The following is a 14,533-nucleotide window of genomic DNA, read 5'->3' as shown; positions in this document are numbered from 1 at the left end:
CCTTCTCAGCTTTTGGGGTACAAAGCTGGCAGAGACTGGAATGTTGATGGTTCAGGGCTCCAACACTCTCCAGCTGCAAAAGCAGTGGGTGCTTTGCTACCCATGGGCAAAGGAACCACCCAGAACCAGAGGGGGGAACACCCACCCCTGGAGGGAACAGGCTGGGCTTGGAGCTAGAAAAAGAAAGTGGGATTTTTTATGCTTTTCTATCACTACAGACAAGAACCAAAACTGCTCCAAACCTACTTTCCATGCACACAGAACTGTTCTAAACCCTACATCTACAGATATATTGATAAAATAAATCTAATCTTCCCCATGGGGTGAAATAAAAAGTATTTGGGTCGTCCTCACCTTCAAGGGTCAGGTCAGGTGCTGGACATGGGAGAAACTTCTGGCAGCTGCTCACAGAACCCCTCCCTGAAGCCCCTCCCACTACCAAAACCTGGTCTTGCTAACCCAGTGCACTGCCCAGCATGGAATACCCAGAATGTGGATCTGCAGGTCTGTGCCCAGCATGGATCACCTGGAACGTGGGTCAGCAGGTCTGTGCCCAGCATGGATCACCCGGAATGTGGGTCTTCAGGTCTCTGCTAAACAGGGCTCACAAGGAATTTTGGTTATCAAGTCTTTAACCACTTTGTCCACTGATGCTTGAGGAGGTGTGAGCTGCTCTGAAACCTCTTTCTATATTCCAAGCACTTGCAGGGCAGTTCCCAATGTGGATGTGTTTCATCAGCTTAAATACTGCAAAGTAAAAAAACCCAACACTTTAGGTTCAAATATTTTCTCCAAACAAAATTAAAACTTTTACAAGTTAGTTGGTTATACCAAAACCTGTTTCTTTTTTTTTGGTTCTTTTTTTCTCTTTTTTTTTTTGTATTCTATCTAATTGTTAAGAGGTGCAGAAAGAGATACAAAAAGTTTGGGTAAAATCCAAGGTTGCTTTTAGAAGCTAAGAAAAATCTTACCACCAGAAGCTACTTTTTTCCTGAGATACCCTGTGGGGGAAAACAGTTTCTACCTTTTTTGTTTTCCTTCTGTTTCTCATCCATTTCTGATAGATATGTCTGGCCCCAAGAGGCTTGGAATGCTGTCTTTGGATATGTAGAGTTGTTGCTCAGGAGAAGCTGTTTTAGCCTTTCTGGGCTGAGCAAAGTGGGGTCCTTCTGAGGAGGTGAGAGAGGGAATTAGGGAGAGATTTTCCATTATGGTAACCAGTTTGCTCTCTTTCCTTTTCCCTCCCTGAATTCTCAAGGTGCCTTCTCTGAGTTTTCATAGTGTTCCAAAAGGTTTGTACGTGATTTTTGGCAGGCAGCTACGAGCCCAACAGCAGGAACCTTTATGGCAGGCAGGCTCCAGCAGGATGCTCTGGCAGGAAGTTTGTTTGGGAGCTTTTAGCAAAATGTTGACAGAAAACCTTTCAATAGGATGTTTTTGGCAGAGAAACAGTGGAGGAACATTGTTCCTTGGAATTCTGTATTATGTGAGTGTCACAGGGGACACACAGGAGTCCCCACTGATCCATCCTGGGGCTGGTTCTGCTTCTCCCAACCTCAGCTCCTCCATGTGGGGTCCCCCCAGGACTGTTCCCCACTGCCCTCCTAATAGTTGGGACTGGTAAGAACTGGGAAGCTTTGCAGGGAAAAGTGGAATCAGGTGGTGTTAGAATAAAAGCAGGGACTGTTAGGGACATGCAATCCCTCCAAAATTAGCACAGGGATGGGAGTGGTTGGTCCATGCTGAGCCTGAGGCCACAGGGAGGGTCTGTGGCTGCCAATGGCTCAGGAGCTCTGTGGGGAGAGAACAGGGGGTGACACTGAGGTAGGGGATCCCCTGGGAGGGCACACATGGGAGGCAGGGACAGGACCCCAGCCAACCCCTCCCTTTCTGGCACAGGTAGAAGCTGAGCCCCAGCACCTAGAAGATGAACCCAACAGAAGCCTCTGATCCCTTTCAGTGTCTTCTTCAGGCAGCACGTTGCAGCTCTGGGAAGTCTGGGGGGGTCTGGAGCTTCCAAATCTTCTCACTGAGCCTCCAAGACATCCCCAAACCCCCTCCCAGATGCCCTCAGCTCACCCAGGACCACCTGGAACCTCTTCCCAGCACCTTCAGGATCCCAAAACCCCTGCCCCCATCCCCACTAGGATGATCCAACCTCACTCCCAGCACCCTCAGGGCTCCCCTAAAATCTTTCCAGTTTTTTTTTTTTCTCAGCCCCCTGAGGACACTACACAACCCCTCTCAACCCCTTGAGAGCAAAACCTGGATGGTCCCTCTCACTCCCCAATTGCTCCCTGGACCACTGAAAACCTATTCCAGTGCGACAAGTCTCCCATCCACCTTCCCAGTAACCCCCCAAGGCCCCCAAATCCCTCCAAGTTCCTCCCATGGCTTCCCATACCCCCTTCCATGACTCTCTAAACCTCTTCTGGACCTGTCCATTCCCTCCCCAAACTGCCCTGAATTACCACCAGGTTCCCCAAACTGCCTGCCAGTTTCCCAAGGCTTCCCCAACCCCCTTCCCAATTAGTCCCAGGATCCCCAGCCTCCCTCCAAGTTGCCAGGCCATACCCCAGTCCCAGGTGCGGGGGTGCTCCAGGCTTATGTGTCCCACCCAGCAGGTGAAGGTGATCCTTCCTGGGGGGATTTCCAGCATCACCAGCAGCTGGTGGGTCCACTCATTATTGAGGACCATGTTGTTGGCCACCAAGGGCTCTGAGGGATCCTGCCCACCCTGGAACCACCTCACCTGCACCTGGGCAGGGTAGAAATCCATCCTGGAGCAGAGCAGGGGCCTGGGCAGACTGGGAGCTCAACAGAATCAGTGATGTGGAAAAGCTGGTGGGCACTGGGAGAGAGGCAAGGGGGCTGCAGGGACACTCAGAAGGACTGGGAATGGTCTGGGAAGGGTTGGGAGATGCACTGAGAGAGATAGAGGACATGGGATGACACATGAGGCTCCCTGTTCCTTATTCATTCCTGAGGACTGTTCTGTTCTGACTCCACAACCCCAGACCTGCCAATCTCTGCTTTTTAGGCAGGATCGTGCCCTATGTTGGGGCTCCTGGGTCCAGAGTAGGAAGGAGAACAACAGGTTTGGTGCCCAGGATTGTATCAGGAGGTTCAACAGCCTGGGGAGTGTGTAGTGGCCTGGGTGGTTTCTCTCTGTCTTTGGCTGTGGGGTCTGCAGGGAGCAGTTTCTCCTGCCCTGTTTGCACCCTGGTGCACTGCTGGGCCCCTGGGCAGGTGGATGTTTCTGACCTGGGGTGTTCCACCACACACCAGATGTGTGTGAAGGACACTGAGGTGTGTTTTCCTTCCCCAAATTCTGTGTCTTGGACATATCTGGTCCTTTCCTGGAGCATCTCCTGCCAAACTGGGTCCTTGCCTGTTTCCACAAGAGCAGAAACCGGGTCATTTGCAGTGGCAGTTGTTGGGGGACCTGCCCTGGTCCCTGTGGCTCTGCCTGTGGGGACAGGGAGGGTGTGGGGATGTTTGCTCTTCCACGATCCCAGTCCTTGTGGTACAACTCTGTATTTGGTACCACAGTGAACTTCTCTGATGAAGGCTGAAAAAGATTTGCAAGTTTGAAAAATTCCCAAGTAGGTTGATAGACAAGGAACAGAGCTGCATTTTGGAAGATGTGTAAAAACCTAAATTTCTATATTTATCAGTAGCAAGACAGGGCCCACTCAAGGCCTCAGGCTACATACTGGGTCGTTACAGAACCCTGGGAGACACAGGAATGTTTGTGTCTCCACACTAATGACTCTCTGATAACTGTGATAACTCCCCTCTGGAGAGCCATCAGCACCTTCACACCCACCCTGAGGGCTCATCTCTGCTAATGGGCCATTAGGGGCTGGAACAATAGGCAGCTCCAATAACCCAGACCATCAAAGAGTCCAAAACAATCCCATGACTTACAGGGTCAAATCACCCACTGTCAAAGTCCCCACGCTGAATGAAGTACTTTGAATTCCCACTGGAATATGAGCACGCAAAATCTTTGGGTTTTGGGATTTCTGGTATCACTGTTTCCTAGAATATATTGTTGTCCTTCCTTTAAAAATTTCTTAGTGACTCTTCTGTGCTGGGGTGGAGGTGGCCAGAGAAAATGCAGAGAAGGAAGGAGTGGATACACAGAAATCTGAAATAATCCTGTCTTTGCAAGAGTCAGACAAAAACATGGTATTTCCAGAAAAAGCAAGGATTAAGCCAAAAGGCTGCAGCGGGAGCATTGCTTGCTGCTGAGCTCCAAGATAGGCTGCAAATGGTGGCACTGCTTTGCTGCTGAGCATCTTTCCCTCAGGATGTGTCACCTTGTGACTGTCAGCATTTCAGACTCAAGTTGCTGCTTTAGGAGCATTATCCCAGCTTGTCATTGAATAATCAGTCTCTATTGGGCTAAAATTTCACTTTTCTTTTTATAGTTACCTGCCAACAAGTGAGATGGAGCTGTTTGGAATCAACAAAACTTTTATTTGCCCCATAATTTGTAAAAACTAATATTTCTGTTGCTTATTTGTCGTTTCATTGAGCGGGATGCATTGGGAGATCAAATATTAGTAGGGCTTTATAAAACAAACATTTTGGTTAACTCTTATTGAATTTGGCTAAATTATTTTTTGTTTATACTAAAAATAAAAGAATGGAGTGGAATAATCTCTTAGTCTTCTCTTATGGAGAGATACTTTAAATTCAATCACTTGAGAACTAAAAAAGACAACTCAGTTTAATTTGGGAGTTGGTACAAGTGATTTGCATGTTTGAAATCATACAAATAGGTATCAACCTTCCCAGTTCCCCTTCATAAGACTTCGGATGTATCATGATGATTTGTCTAAACCTTTCAGAGATTTTGACATGAGAACTAAAAGATCTTAACAGAATAAGAGAAACTATTCCATGAGAAATGGTTGAGACCCCCTTCCTAAATCAGAAGGAGTTTCAGCTTTGGGCTGCAAATGGGACAAGGATAAAATACAGGAAAACCTTTTCCCAGCTCACAAGACCTGTAACCATTTTAGGAAATACTTGCACTCTGCACCACTGACATTTCTCAGCTGTGGGTGCAGCTTTGTGGAACATTAATTGGAAAGGAATGTTGTGAAGATAAATTGTGACAGAGAAGAAAATCCCAGAAAAATCGACCTGGACTCTGTTTTGGGGGACCCTCAGCACCAAGGAGACAGCAGATCCAGACCCACAGGACACCACTGGGTTCCATGGAGTGCGGATACATTTCCTGTTTTAACTTTTCTCTCTCACCCTCTTTCCCTCCCCCTCTCCTTTTTCCTATTTCTTTCTATTTCTCTTTCTTTGCCTCACATTTACTCTTAAATAAAATCCATAATCCATACACTTTGGCATCTGGTCCTCTTTGCACCTTAATTTGGGCAGAGACATTTCTAATAATTTTAATAACTGGATGATAACCCCAATCAGAGCCCCTTCACAGCACAGATGGAGAGAAAGTCCCCACAGTGCACCTGAGAGGTGTGTCAGGGGAAACCGTGTGGATCAGTCCTGTCTCAAGCAAAGGCAAACCCATCTGTGGGATTGATTTTGCTCAAGGACAAAGTTGCACTTGGTGGGTAATTCTGAAAAATGGGGAAACATGGTGTGTACCTGAAGAGGAACTATTTGTGGTGTGAAACTGTCTGTTCCATTGTTCCTATTTGTGTATAATATTGGATATAGAGGTGCAGAGTGTTATTCAGGGCATACTGGGGAAAAGGGAAAAAAAAAGAAAAGGGAATAGAGTGGTGGATAATGTTCTCGGTGACACAAAACTTCTGGTATCCTCCTTCTCTTTTCTCTGTTCCCCCAAAATGCCTGCTAATTGGGAGTGGGAGGGGAATTTGAGATTAAATAAGGGTGGTCCTGTTCTCCTGGCAGAAGAATGTGTGCCCAGGTGTGAAAGGCTGGAATGCTGATGACTCAGACAGTGCAGGTGGAGCTGATGATGTGCAAAGTGACCCCCAAGGTTCTGAGGGTGTGCACACCTGCCAGCTCAGGCTCCAGGTAGGTGTGTTTTCCTCGGCCTTGCACAGGGACTGAGCTGTGATAACTCCCCCCTGGGAGCACTGAGACAATTCCCACACATGGCCTGGAGATTTTCACCTCTCCTAATGGGCCATCATGGATCCAGCCTATTTTTTTCTCTGCATCTTTTAATAACAGGATTAATAATAGGGGTAGAAGGGTGACGAGAAATTATTTGAAGGAAAACCAAATATTTTCTTTCCATTGGCTGCCCAGCACAGCCATGTTCTCCAAAGGTTCCTGGAGAAGGAATCACAAAACCACCTTCAGAGAGAAGCTGAGACAAATATTCAAGAGTTCCGGAGACCCTAAAGAAAAGTCCTCAGTCTCCACAGGTCCCTCAGAGGAAACTGTGCTGCTGTCAAAGGCACTTTGGGGCAAGAACATAACGCTGCTCTCACTGCACCAAAATAACAGCACGTCCTGGTTTTCTGGTCTTCTCAGGGGTGAGGATCCAGCAAAACATGGAGTGCAATGGATTAATACACTGACCCAGTTACAGGGGCTGGGAGCAGTTGTGACTTTATGGGGATAACCCAAACTGTGGATTCTGCTCACTCTGTGGCCTTTCTGATGAACTGTTAATAATGGATCATTTGCAGTAGATTCCCAGGGCACACCAGCATCTTTTCATGCTTTTAGTTTAAAACCTCATCAATAATCCACTTTTTAAACATTTTTTAATGAATAAGGAACAAAAGGAAAAACAAAACCAAGGTGAGTACAGTGCTGGTTGTGCCATGCTCATTCTTTTGGCTACAAACCCATCTAACTGGTAGCAGTCATCAGTGTCTTCTCTTCCAGACCACAGAATGAAAGAGAAATTCAGAAAGTGGACCTGTGGGCAAACATCTTGGTCTCATAGCAGTATCATTCAACCCAGATGCAATTTAAAACATCAAGACAAGGATTTCTAAACAAATTCATGTATAGATTTATTCTTCAGGAATGTGTGTTCTTTTAAATCCTGACCTGAATTTTCAGGCTCCAGAACAAAGCTTCTCCTTTTATCCAAGACATAGTACAGCAGTTCCAGGTTACACAAATTCCTCACTGCTCAGAAACACACTAATAGCAAAGTTGTCACATAAAGCAAGGTTGAACTAAGACAGGAATCCTTCTGGCAGGTGACAGACTGCTGCTTTATTCACTAAGCCTTAGAATCTTTTAACTTGTAGTTCATTGCCAAAGAAGATGATGGAAGAACTCCAGCCCATATCCAAGTGTTACAAGTCTATATTTGGTACCACATTGAACTTCTATAATGAAGGTTCAAAATTACTTCCAAGTGTGAAAGATTCCCAGGTATGTTGATAGACAAGGAACAGAGCTGCATTTTGGAAGATGTGAAGAAAACCCCGAATTTATACATTTATCAATATTATCTTAAGGCCCACCCAAGCCCTCAGGCTACAAGCTGGGTGTGAGAGATCCCTGGGTGGCACAGAAATGTTTGTGTCTTCACACCAATGAGTCACCTGTGATAACTCCCCTCTGGGGAGGCATCAACACATTCACACCCTCCCTGAGGGCTCATGTCTGCTAATGGGCCATTAGGGGCTGGAACAATAGGCAGCTGCAATGACTCACACCATCAAAGACTCCAAAAATATCCCATGACTCCCAGGGTCAAATCACCCATTGTGGAAGTCCCCAGCCTGGGTGAGGTGCAGGGCATTCCCACTTGAACCTGAGCATGTCAAATATTCAGGGATTGGCATTTCTGGTATCACTATTTGGATCCAGAGAGGGACTAAGACTTTAACAGAACTGCAACAGCCACTCTTGACCAGACTGTGACCATCATCCTCACCAAAAGGTTTCCTTCCCTTTTACTGTGAATTCAGGGATACCACGTGGTATTCAGCACAGTGGCTAATGAAGACCATAATGTCCTTGTTCTAGTAGGATGGGTTATAAAATTGGGGTTTTTGAGTGTTCAGACAAGTTTTCCTCTGTATCATTGCATCTCTTGTAATCTTTCTAGTAAATTGCATCTCCAACTTAGAACTTTCTTGACTCAGGTTAATTTCTCCCTTACAGCATAACCTTTAAACCCTGTGCCCCAGAGCATCATCCAAACACTCCTGGACTCAGAGAAGGACTTTTGAAAATTCAGGGAGGGAAAATGAAAGAGAGCAAAGTGGTAACCCCATTGGAAAAGCTCTCCGTACTTCCCCCTCTCTCACCTCTTCATGAGGACCAGACTTTGCGCAGCCCAGAAAGGCTAAAAAACAGCTTCTCCTGAGCAACAGCTTTACGTTTCCAAAGACAGAGTTCCAAGTCTCTTGGGGCCAGAGATATCTACCACAAGTGCCAGAGAAAGAGAAGAAAAAAAAAGGTAGAAACTGTTCTCCCCCAAAGGGTATGTCATCAAAAAAGGAGCTTCTGGTAGTAAGATTTTTCTTTGCTTCTCAAAGAAACCTTGGCTTTTCCCCAACATTTTTGTAGCTCTTTCTGCAACTCTAATTAATTAAAAAAAATTACAGGAGAGAAAAGAAAAAGCAAAACAAACAAGAAAAAAACAGTTTTGGTATAAACAACTAACTTGGAAAAGTTTTTTATTTTGTTTGGGGAAAATATTTGAACCAAAAGTGTTGGGTTTTTTTTTTCTCTGCAGTATTTAAGCGAATGGAACACATCCACACTGGGAATTGCCCTGCAAGTATTTGTAATATGGAAAGAGGTTTCAGAGCAGCTCACATCTCCTCAAGCATCAGTGGACAAAGTGGTTAAAGACTTGATAAAAAAAATTCCATGTGAGCCCTGTTTAGCAGAGACCTGGTGACACACGTTTCCGGTGATCCATGTTGGGCACAGACCTGCTGACCCACATTCTGGGTGTTCCATACTAGGCAGTGCATTGGGTTTGCGTGGCCAGGTTTTGGTAGTGGGGGGGCTCCAGGGTTGGGTTCTGTGAGCAGCTGCCAGAAGCTTCCCCCACGTCCAGCACCTGACCTGACCCCTGAAGGTATGGTGACCAAAGTTCTTTTAATCCACCCCATGGGGAAGATTAGATTTACTTTATCAATATATCTGTAGATGTAGGGTTTAGAACAGTTTTGTGTGCATGGAAAGTAGGTTTGGAGCAGTTTTGGTTCCTGTCTGTAGTGAAATAAAAGCATAAAAGTCCCACTTTCCTTCCCTGTCTCCAAGCCCAGCCTGTCCCCTCCAGGGGTGGGTGTTCCCCCTCTGCTCCTGGGTGGTTCCTTTGCCCATGGGTAGCAAAGCACCCACTGCTTTTGCAGCTGGAGATTGTTGGAGCCCTGAACCATCAACATTCCAGTCTCTGCCAGCTTTGCACCCCAAAACCTGAGAAGGGTCGATCTGTCTCCTCAAAGCAGCCCAATCTCACAGAAAATGGCTCAATCCCACCCTAAAATTATCATTGTTCTTATTTTCTCTCTGGAATTCTGTGGCAGCCTGTGCCAAACCTCAGCTCTCAGCAGGCTGAGGCTTGGTCTTGCACTTCTGCCTTTGCTCAGCCAGAACATTTTCAGTGTTTAATGAGTGTTTACCATTGCTCACAGGGGAGAGGATACTGAACCCTTCCACAAAAGCAGAAATCTAGAATAAAAAATTCAGAGAAAAGTGAAAAAAATAAATACTTTTTACTCACAGATGTCCTTTTCATGTACTTCTCTTCTGCTTTCCTATAATCAAAGTTATCCACAACAGCAATTCTGTAGGTGATGGATTAAAAAAAGCATCTTTTATGGAATGAGAATCATTCCATAAAACTAAATCACAAATGAGGGATTGGAAACTCTCTCAGATGACCACAGTTCAGGAACAGGGCTCCTCAGTCACTTAGAAATCTTGGCTGATGCTGCTCATTGTGTGCCTGAAGTTTTTAAATAAGTAATAAAAATTCATCCTACATGTCCTAGTTCAGCAGGTGGGACCAGTTTATCCCTGTGTGGATGATCAAAGCTGTGTATTCCACAGCCTGTATTCATTTCCCAAAAACTGTTAACAACGGAGTATTTGCAGCAGCTGCCCAGGGCACAGCTGACCCCTCAGGCTGGGAGCTGGGTGTGAAAGACATCAGTGAGATAAGAGCTGGGATAACTCCCCTGCAGGGAGTCGTTAGCACCTTGACACCCAGCCTGAGGGGGCGTGGCTGCTAATGGGCCATCAACGGTTCCAAAATACCCTCTGACTCCCAGAGTTAATCACCCATTGTGTGACTCCCCGCCCAGGGGGAGGGCCTGGCTGCTCCCTGGGGTACATATCCTGGGGGAAGACCTCAGGGGACACTCGTTGGATTGAGAGGAGGACCAACACCTAGACAGGAGGAGACCACCACCTTCAACCAGTCTGTGACCACCACTCTCCACCAGACTGCAACTGTCAGCTGCACCAACAGGTTTGCCCCTTTGGACATTCCCTTTAGACTTGGGGGAGCCACACAGGGTTCAGCACAGGGGCTAACAAACCCCTTTGTCCTTGTGCCCCAGGGGGCTGGGTTATACTGCTGGGCTTTTGTGGGTTAAACCCAATTTTTCAATTTGTGCCATTGCATTTCTTGTAATACTTTCATCAAATTGTAACTCTGACTTATAATCTCCTTTGTGTTGTGTTCATTTCTCCTGCCAGTTTCCCTTTAAACCAGCACACCTCCCCACTTGGGGCTTCCACCACCCTCTGGAAGGATCTGAGCTGTGACCACCACTGGGACAGGACCACAGACACCACTGGGTGAGGACCACTGCCTTGACTGCCTGTCCCAGCAGCACAGCCTGACTGCAGTGCTGACTCTCAAGGTTCCTGCCAGGGTTTTGGGGTGTGGGGAAGGTGAATCCTATGGAAGGGGGGCCATTCTTTCTCTGTGCTGTGGCCATGTGTGTTTTATGGGAGAGGGAGGCTGGACACAAACTTGAGTGGACAGAGTGGGCTGGGCTTGGGAAGTTTTTCCTCCTGAGTTTGTTTAGCCCAGTTTATGAGTTGTTTTCAGCATTTCTTCTTGGTAAAGAGTTGGAGTTTTCACCCCTTACATTTAGATGTATTTGTTCACTTTCTCTGCATTGCAGAAACCTGAGTAGGGAATCCTGGGCAGGAGACTTCTCTCCACGATGACTCCCCCTTGCAAATTATCTCAAACTGAGACACTGGTGTGTTTCTAGAGATAGATTTGAGAGTAGGAACCCCCAACCAATATGCTAAGATGTTGTTTTTTTACCCCAGAACAGCATTTCTCCTTTCTAAACCTAGAAAGAATGGAGAAGGAGACTGCCAAGAAGATGAAGATGCCCCGGGAGCCCCAGGCAGGTGAGGAGGAAGTCAGTGCCCCTTTGCCCCTCTCTTGTGCTGCATCTTCCAGCCCAGCATGGCCCCGGCTGCAGGACAACCCCGCTGCCGACGCCATCCTGCCAGGGCCGGGTTTGGGGGGATGTCCTTGGCCTTCCCTGTGGGACGGAGGCAAATGCCCTGAGTGTCCTTGTTCCTTCCTGCCCCAGGCCCCGAGCTGAGCACAGAGAGCATGAAGGACAAATCCCCCGGGCAGAACTTCACAGTAGAGGCTGATTTGAACAGTGCCACGGTGCAGGAAGTCACTGGGGAGAAAAAACCACGGCGATCCCACAGGAAGAGGAGCTCCAAGCCGAGCCAAGAGACATCCGAGGAGGAAACACCCAACGTGTCTGGGGAAGGCAGTCAAAGATTGAGCCAGAGCTCTGACCTGGTGGTGCAGCAGCAACTTCAGAGAAGGGAGAAGCGCTACAAGTGCTTGGAATGTGAGAAGAGCTTCAGCCAGAGCTCAGATCTGATTCGTCATCAGCACATCCACACTGGGGAACGGCCTTATACATGTGAGGAATGTGGGAAGAGCTTCAATCAGAGCTCCAGCCTTAAGAGACACAGGAGGATCCACACTGGGGAATATCCCTACGAGTGTTCTCAGTGTGGGAAGAGGTGTCAGACAAGCTCCAATCTCCTCGTGCATCAGCGCACACACACGGGGGAGAGGCCCTTCCCCTGCACCGACTGTGGGAGAAGATTCAATGACAACTCCAACCTCATCAGGCACCGGCGTATCCACACGGGAGAGAGGCCTTATCTTTGTGGGGAGTGTGGGAAACGCTTTAGGCAGAACTCTGAGCTTGTCATCCACCAGATGATCCACACTGGGGAGAGGCCCTACGAGTGTTCTGAGTGTCGGAAGAGGTTTCAGACCAGCTCACTTCTCCTTGTACATCAGCGCATACACACAGGGGAGAGGCCTTTCCGCTGCACCGACTGCGGGAAGAGATTCAATGTGAACTCCAACCTCATCACCCACCGTCGTATCCACACTGGAGAGCGGCCATACAGCTGTGACGAGTGTGGGAAGAGCTTCACCCAGAGCTCTACCTTGACCAGACACCAACGCACCCACCAGTAAGGGAAGCACTGTGCGTGGCCCAAATGTGGGAAGAGCTTTGTCTGCTGCTCCAACTCCATCACCCATCTCCAGAGCCACGTTTTGAACAGAACTGCTGAACCACATTCCCAGTGTTCCACGTTAGGAACACGCCTGGCTGGTGTTCTCCTCATCATCCTGGTTCTCTGTGGGCACTTGAATTTACACAGGGGGAGGAACATCCATGGTGTCATGGGTTTTGTTAGGCCCAGATTTAGGCTTTGTTTTCTAGTGCAGGCCTTGGACAATCAGCTGAGTTGAACCAGGTCAGGCCAGTTGACTTCTACAGACCAATGATATTGCCTACCATATTCTGACGTCATCTCTGAGAGAAAAAGAGAGGGAGGAGGGGTCTTCCTTCTTCTTCCTGCTGGATGAGCAAAGACTTGGGGGTGAAGCTCAGAGCTCCTGGGGAGAGACCAAGGCCCTCCAGCAGTTTATTATCTTTTCTAGGGAATTGCAATTTTTTTCTTATTGCTCTTGCTAGCTTTTATTCTTAGTGTGTAGTTTGTATTTTATTTGGGTTTTACTTTTTCTCTCTATTCTGTTTAATGTAACATAATCTACTGAACTATGGTCTGTTGTTTGTTTGTTGGGGTTTTTTTGGGGTGGGAGGAGGGTGGGGGAGGAGGAGGGACTTTTCCTCTGAAATGCTTAATTGGCATTTTACTAAGTCAGAACCATCCCACATGGGGACAGAGTGTGAAATTCATTGGGAAGGGGGATTTGCTGACTTTTGAACATAAAAATCTCCCCTGCTCTCACTTAGTTCTTCAGGTGGCCAAAAGCAATCCTGAATGGCGTTTGAGATATTTTCCAAACTAAATAATTCTATAATTCTAATTCTCTAAAGGCCACCCAACCCAACCCCATATACATTCACATGATTCGGGTTTTTTGTGTTTTTTTTTAAAATATTTTATTTGATTCATCTCCATCTCTTAAAATCACCTGAAATTGAAGTTTAAATAAAGAGATCTAACAAAGACATCTAAATTTCCATCATTCTCTTGGGAATTCGGGCAGGAATTTGGGGATCAAAGGGATATTCAGGAAGATTTCAGGGTTCTGTGGGGATTTGGGGGAGTTTTCTCAAAAACTGGAGGTGTCCAGACCGACTGACATTTCTCCATAATTTTGCAGTCCAATATCTGAGAGGGATTGATCTGTCAGCTCACAACACATCAATCTCACCCCAAAATGGCTCCATGTCACCTTGAAATGACTCAATCCCATCCCAAAATGGTTTAATCCAATTTGAACCCACTTAGCGGGAGTCAGCAGCAGGAGAAGGGATGCTACAAACCCAGGGACGATGGGATAAAATTGGGAGGGCTTGGATGCAAATTGGGAGGGTTGGGATGGGACTTGAAGGGGAATGGGATGGGATTTGGGAAACGTGAGATGGTGAGTGTTGAAAAACTGAGGGAGCTTCTGTGGTGCCCTCCTATCCTGAGGAGGGTAATGTGAGGGAGTGTGGGGGACATGTGACATCATCACTTGGAGTGGGAACCCACAGAGAGGGACACAGAGAGCTCTTTCTGAGGGGATCCTGCTGCTTTGCACCAGTTCAGGGGCCTTTAAATATCTTTTGAGGGTTTTGCTCCTATTTTTCTTGGGCTGAGTTGACCCTCTTGAAATCAGGGGGATGAGATGACTCTATTGACGGAAAAATCCTATTTTTTTATGTCTGTTTTACTGCTTCTAAATGGCTCCTCAGAGTTTCTCTCCCCCCCCCCCCTTCATTCTGGGGGTTTCAGTGAGCCCCCTGGCTCCACTGCTGCCTGAGGGGGGTTATAATCCCCAATTCTGCCGTGTTGGACGTGGCTTGTGGGGGACCCACATTCATTTACAAGTTACCTATAGGAGGGAATCTCCCCTTCCTCCAGACCAGCTGGGTTGGGGCTGGGACCCCTCCCCACACAGGGAGCATCCACAGTATTTTGGGAGGGTATGGGAGTCATTGCGCACTGGGATCAGCCCAGCTGGTGTCACAGAATGCCAGAATGTGCTGAGTGGGAAGGGGCCCGCAAGGATCATGGAGTCCAAACCTCAGCCCTGCACAGGTCCATCCCCAAGAGT

The 14,533-nt window shown here is 47.3% G+C and overlaps 2 protein-coding genes across 2 annotated transcripts in view; one reads left to right on the top strand and one right to left on the bottom strand.

Moving 5' to 3' along the window:
* LOC139684162 (uncharacterized) overlaps positions 1–14,533 on the top strand; it is a 1,455,962-nt gene that overhangs the window by 1,165,980 nt on the left and 275,449 nt on the right. Inside the window, 1 exon segment of the mRNA XM_071579763.1 lies at positions 11,758–12,429. Coding sequence (XP_071435864.1) covers positions 11,758–12,429 — 672 coding nt within the window.
* The window catches only part of LOC139684161 (uncharacterized), a 1,434,678-nt gene that overhangs the window by 1,206,128 nt on the left and 214,017 nt on the right, over positions 1–14,533 (bottom strand).

The sequence above is a fragment of the Pithys albifrons genome, chromosome 33 (genome assembly GCF_047495875.1).
Source record: "Pithys albifrons albifrons isolate INPA30051 chromosome 33, PitAlb_v1, whole genome shotgun sequence".
Taxonomy (NCBI): Eukaryota; Metazoa; Chordata; class Aves; order Passeriformes; family Thamnophilidae; genus Pithys; species Pithys albifrons.
Note: the sequence above shows the minus strand (reverse complement) of the source record. Positions and strands in the feature narration are given on the sequence as shown.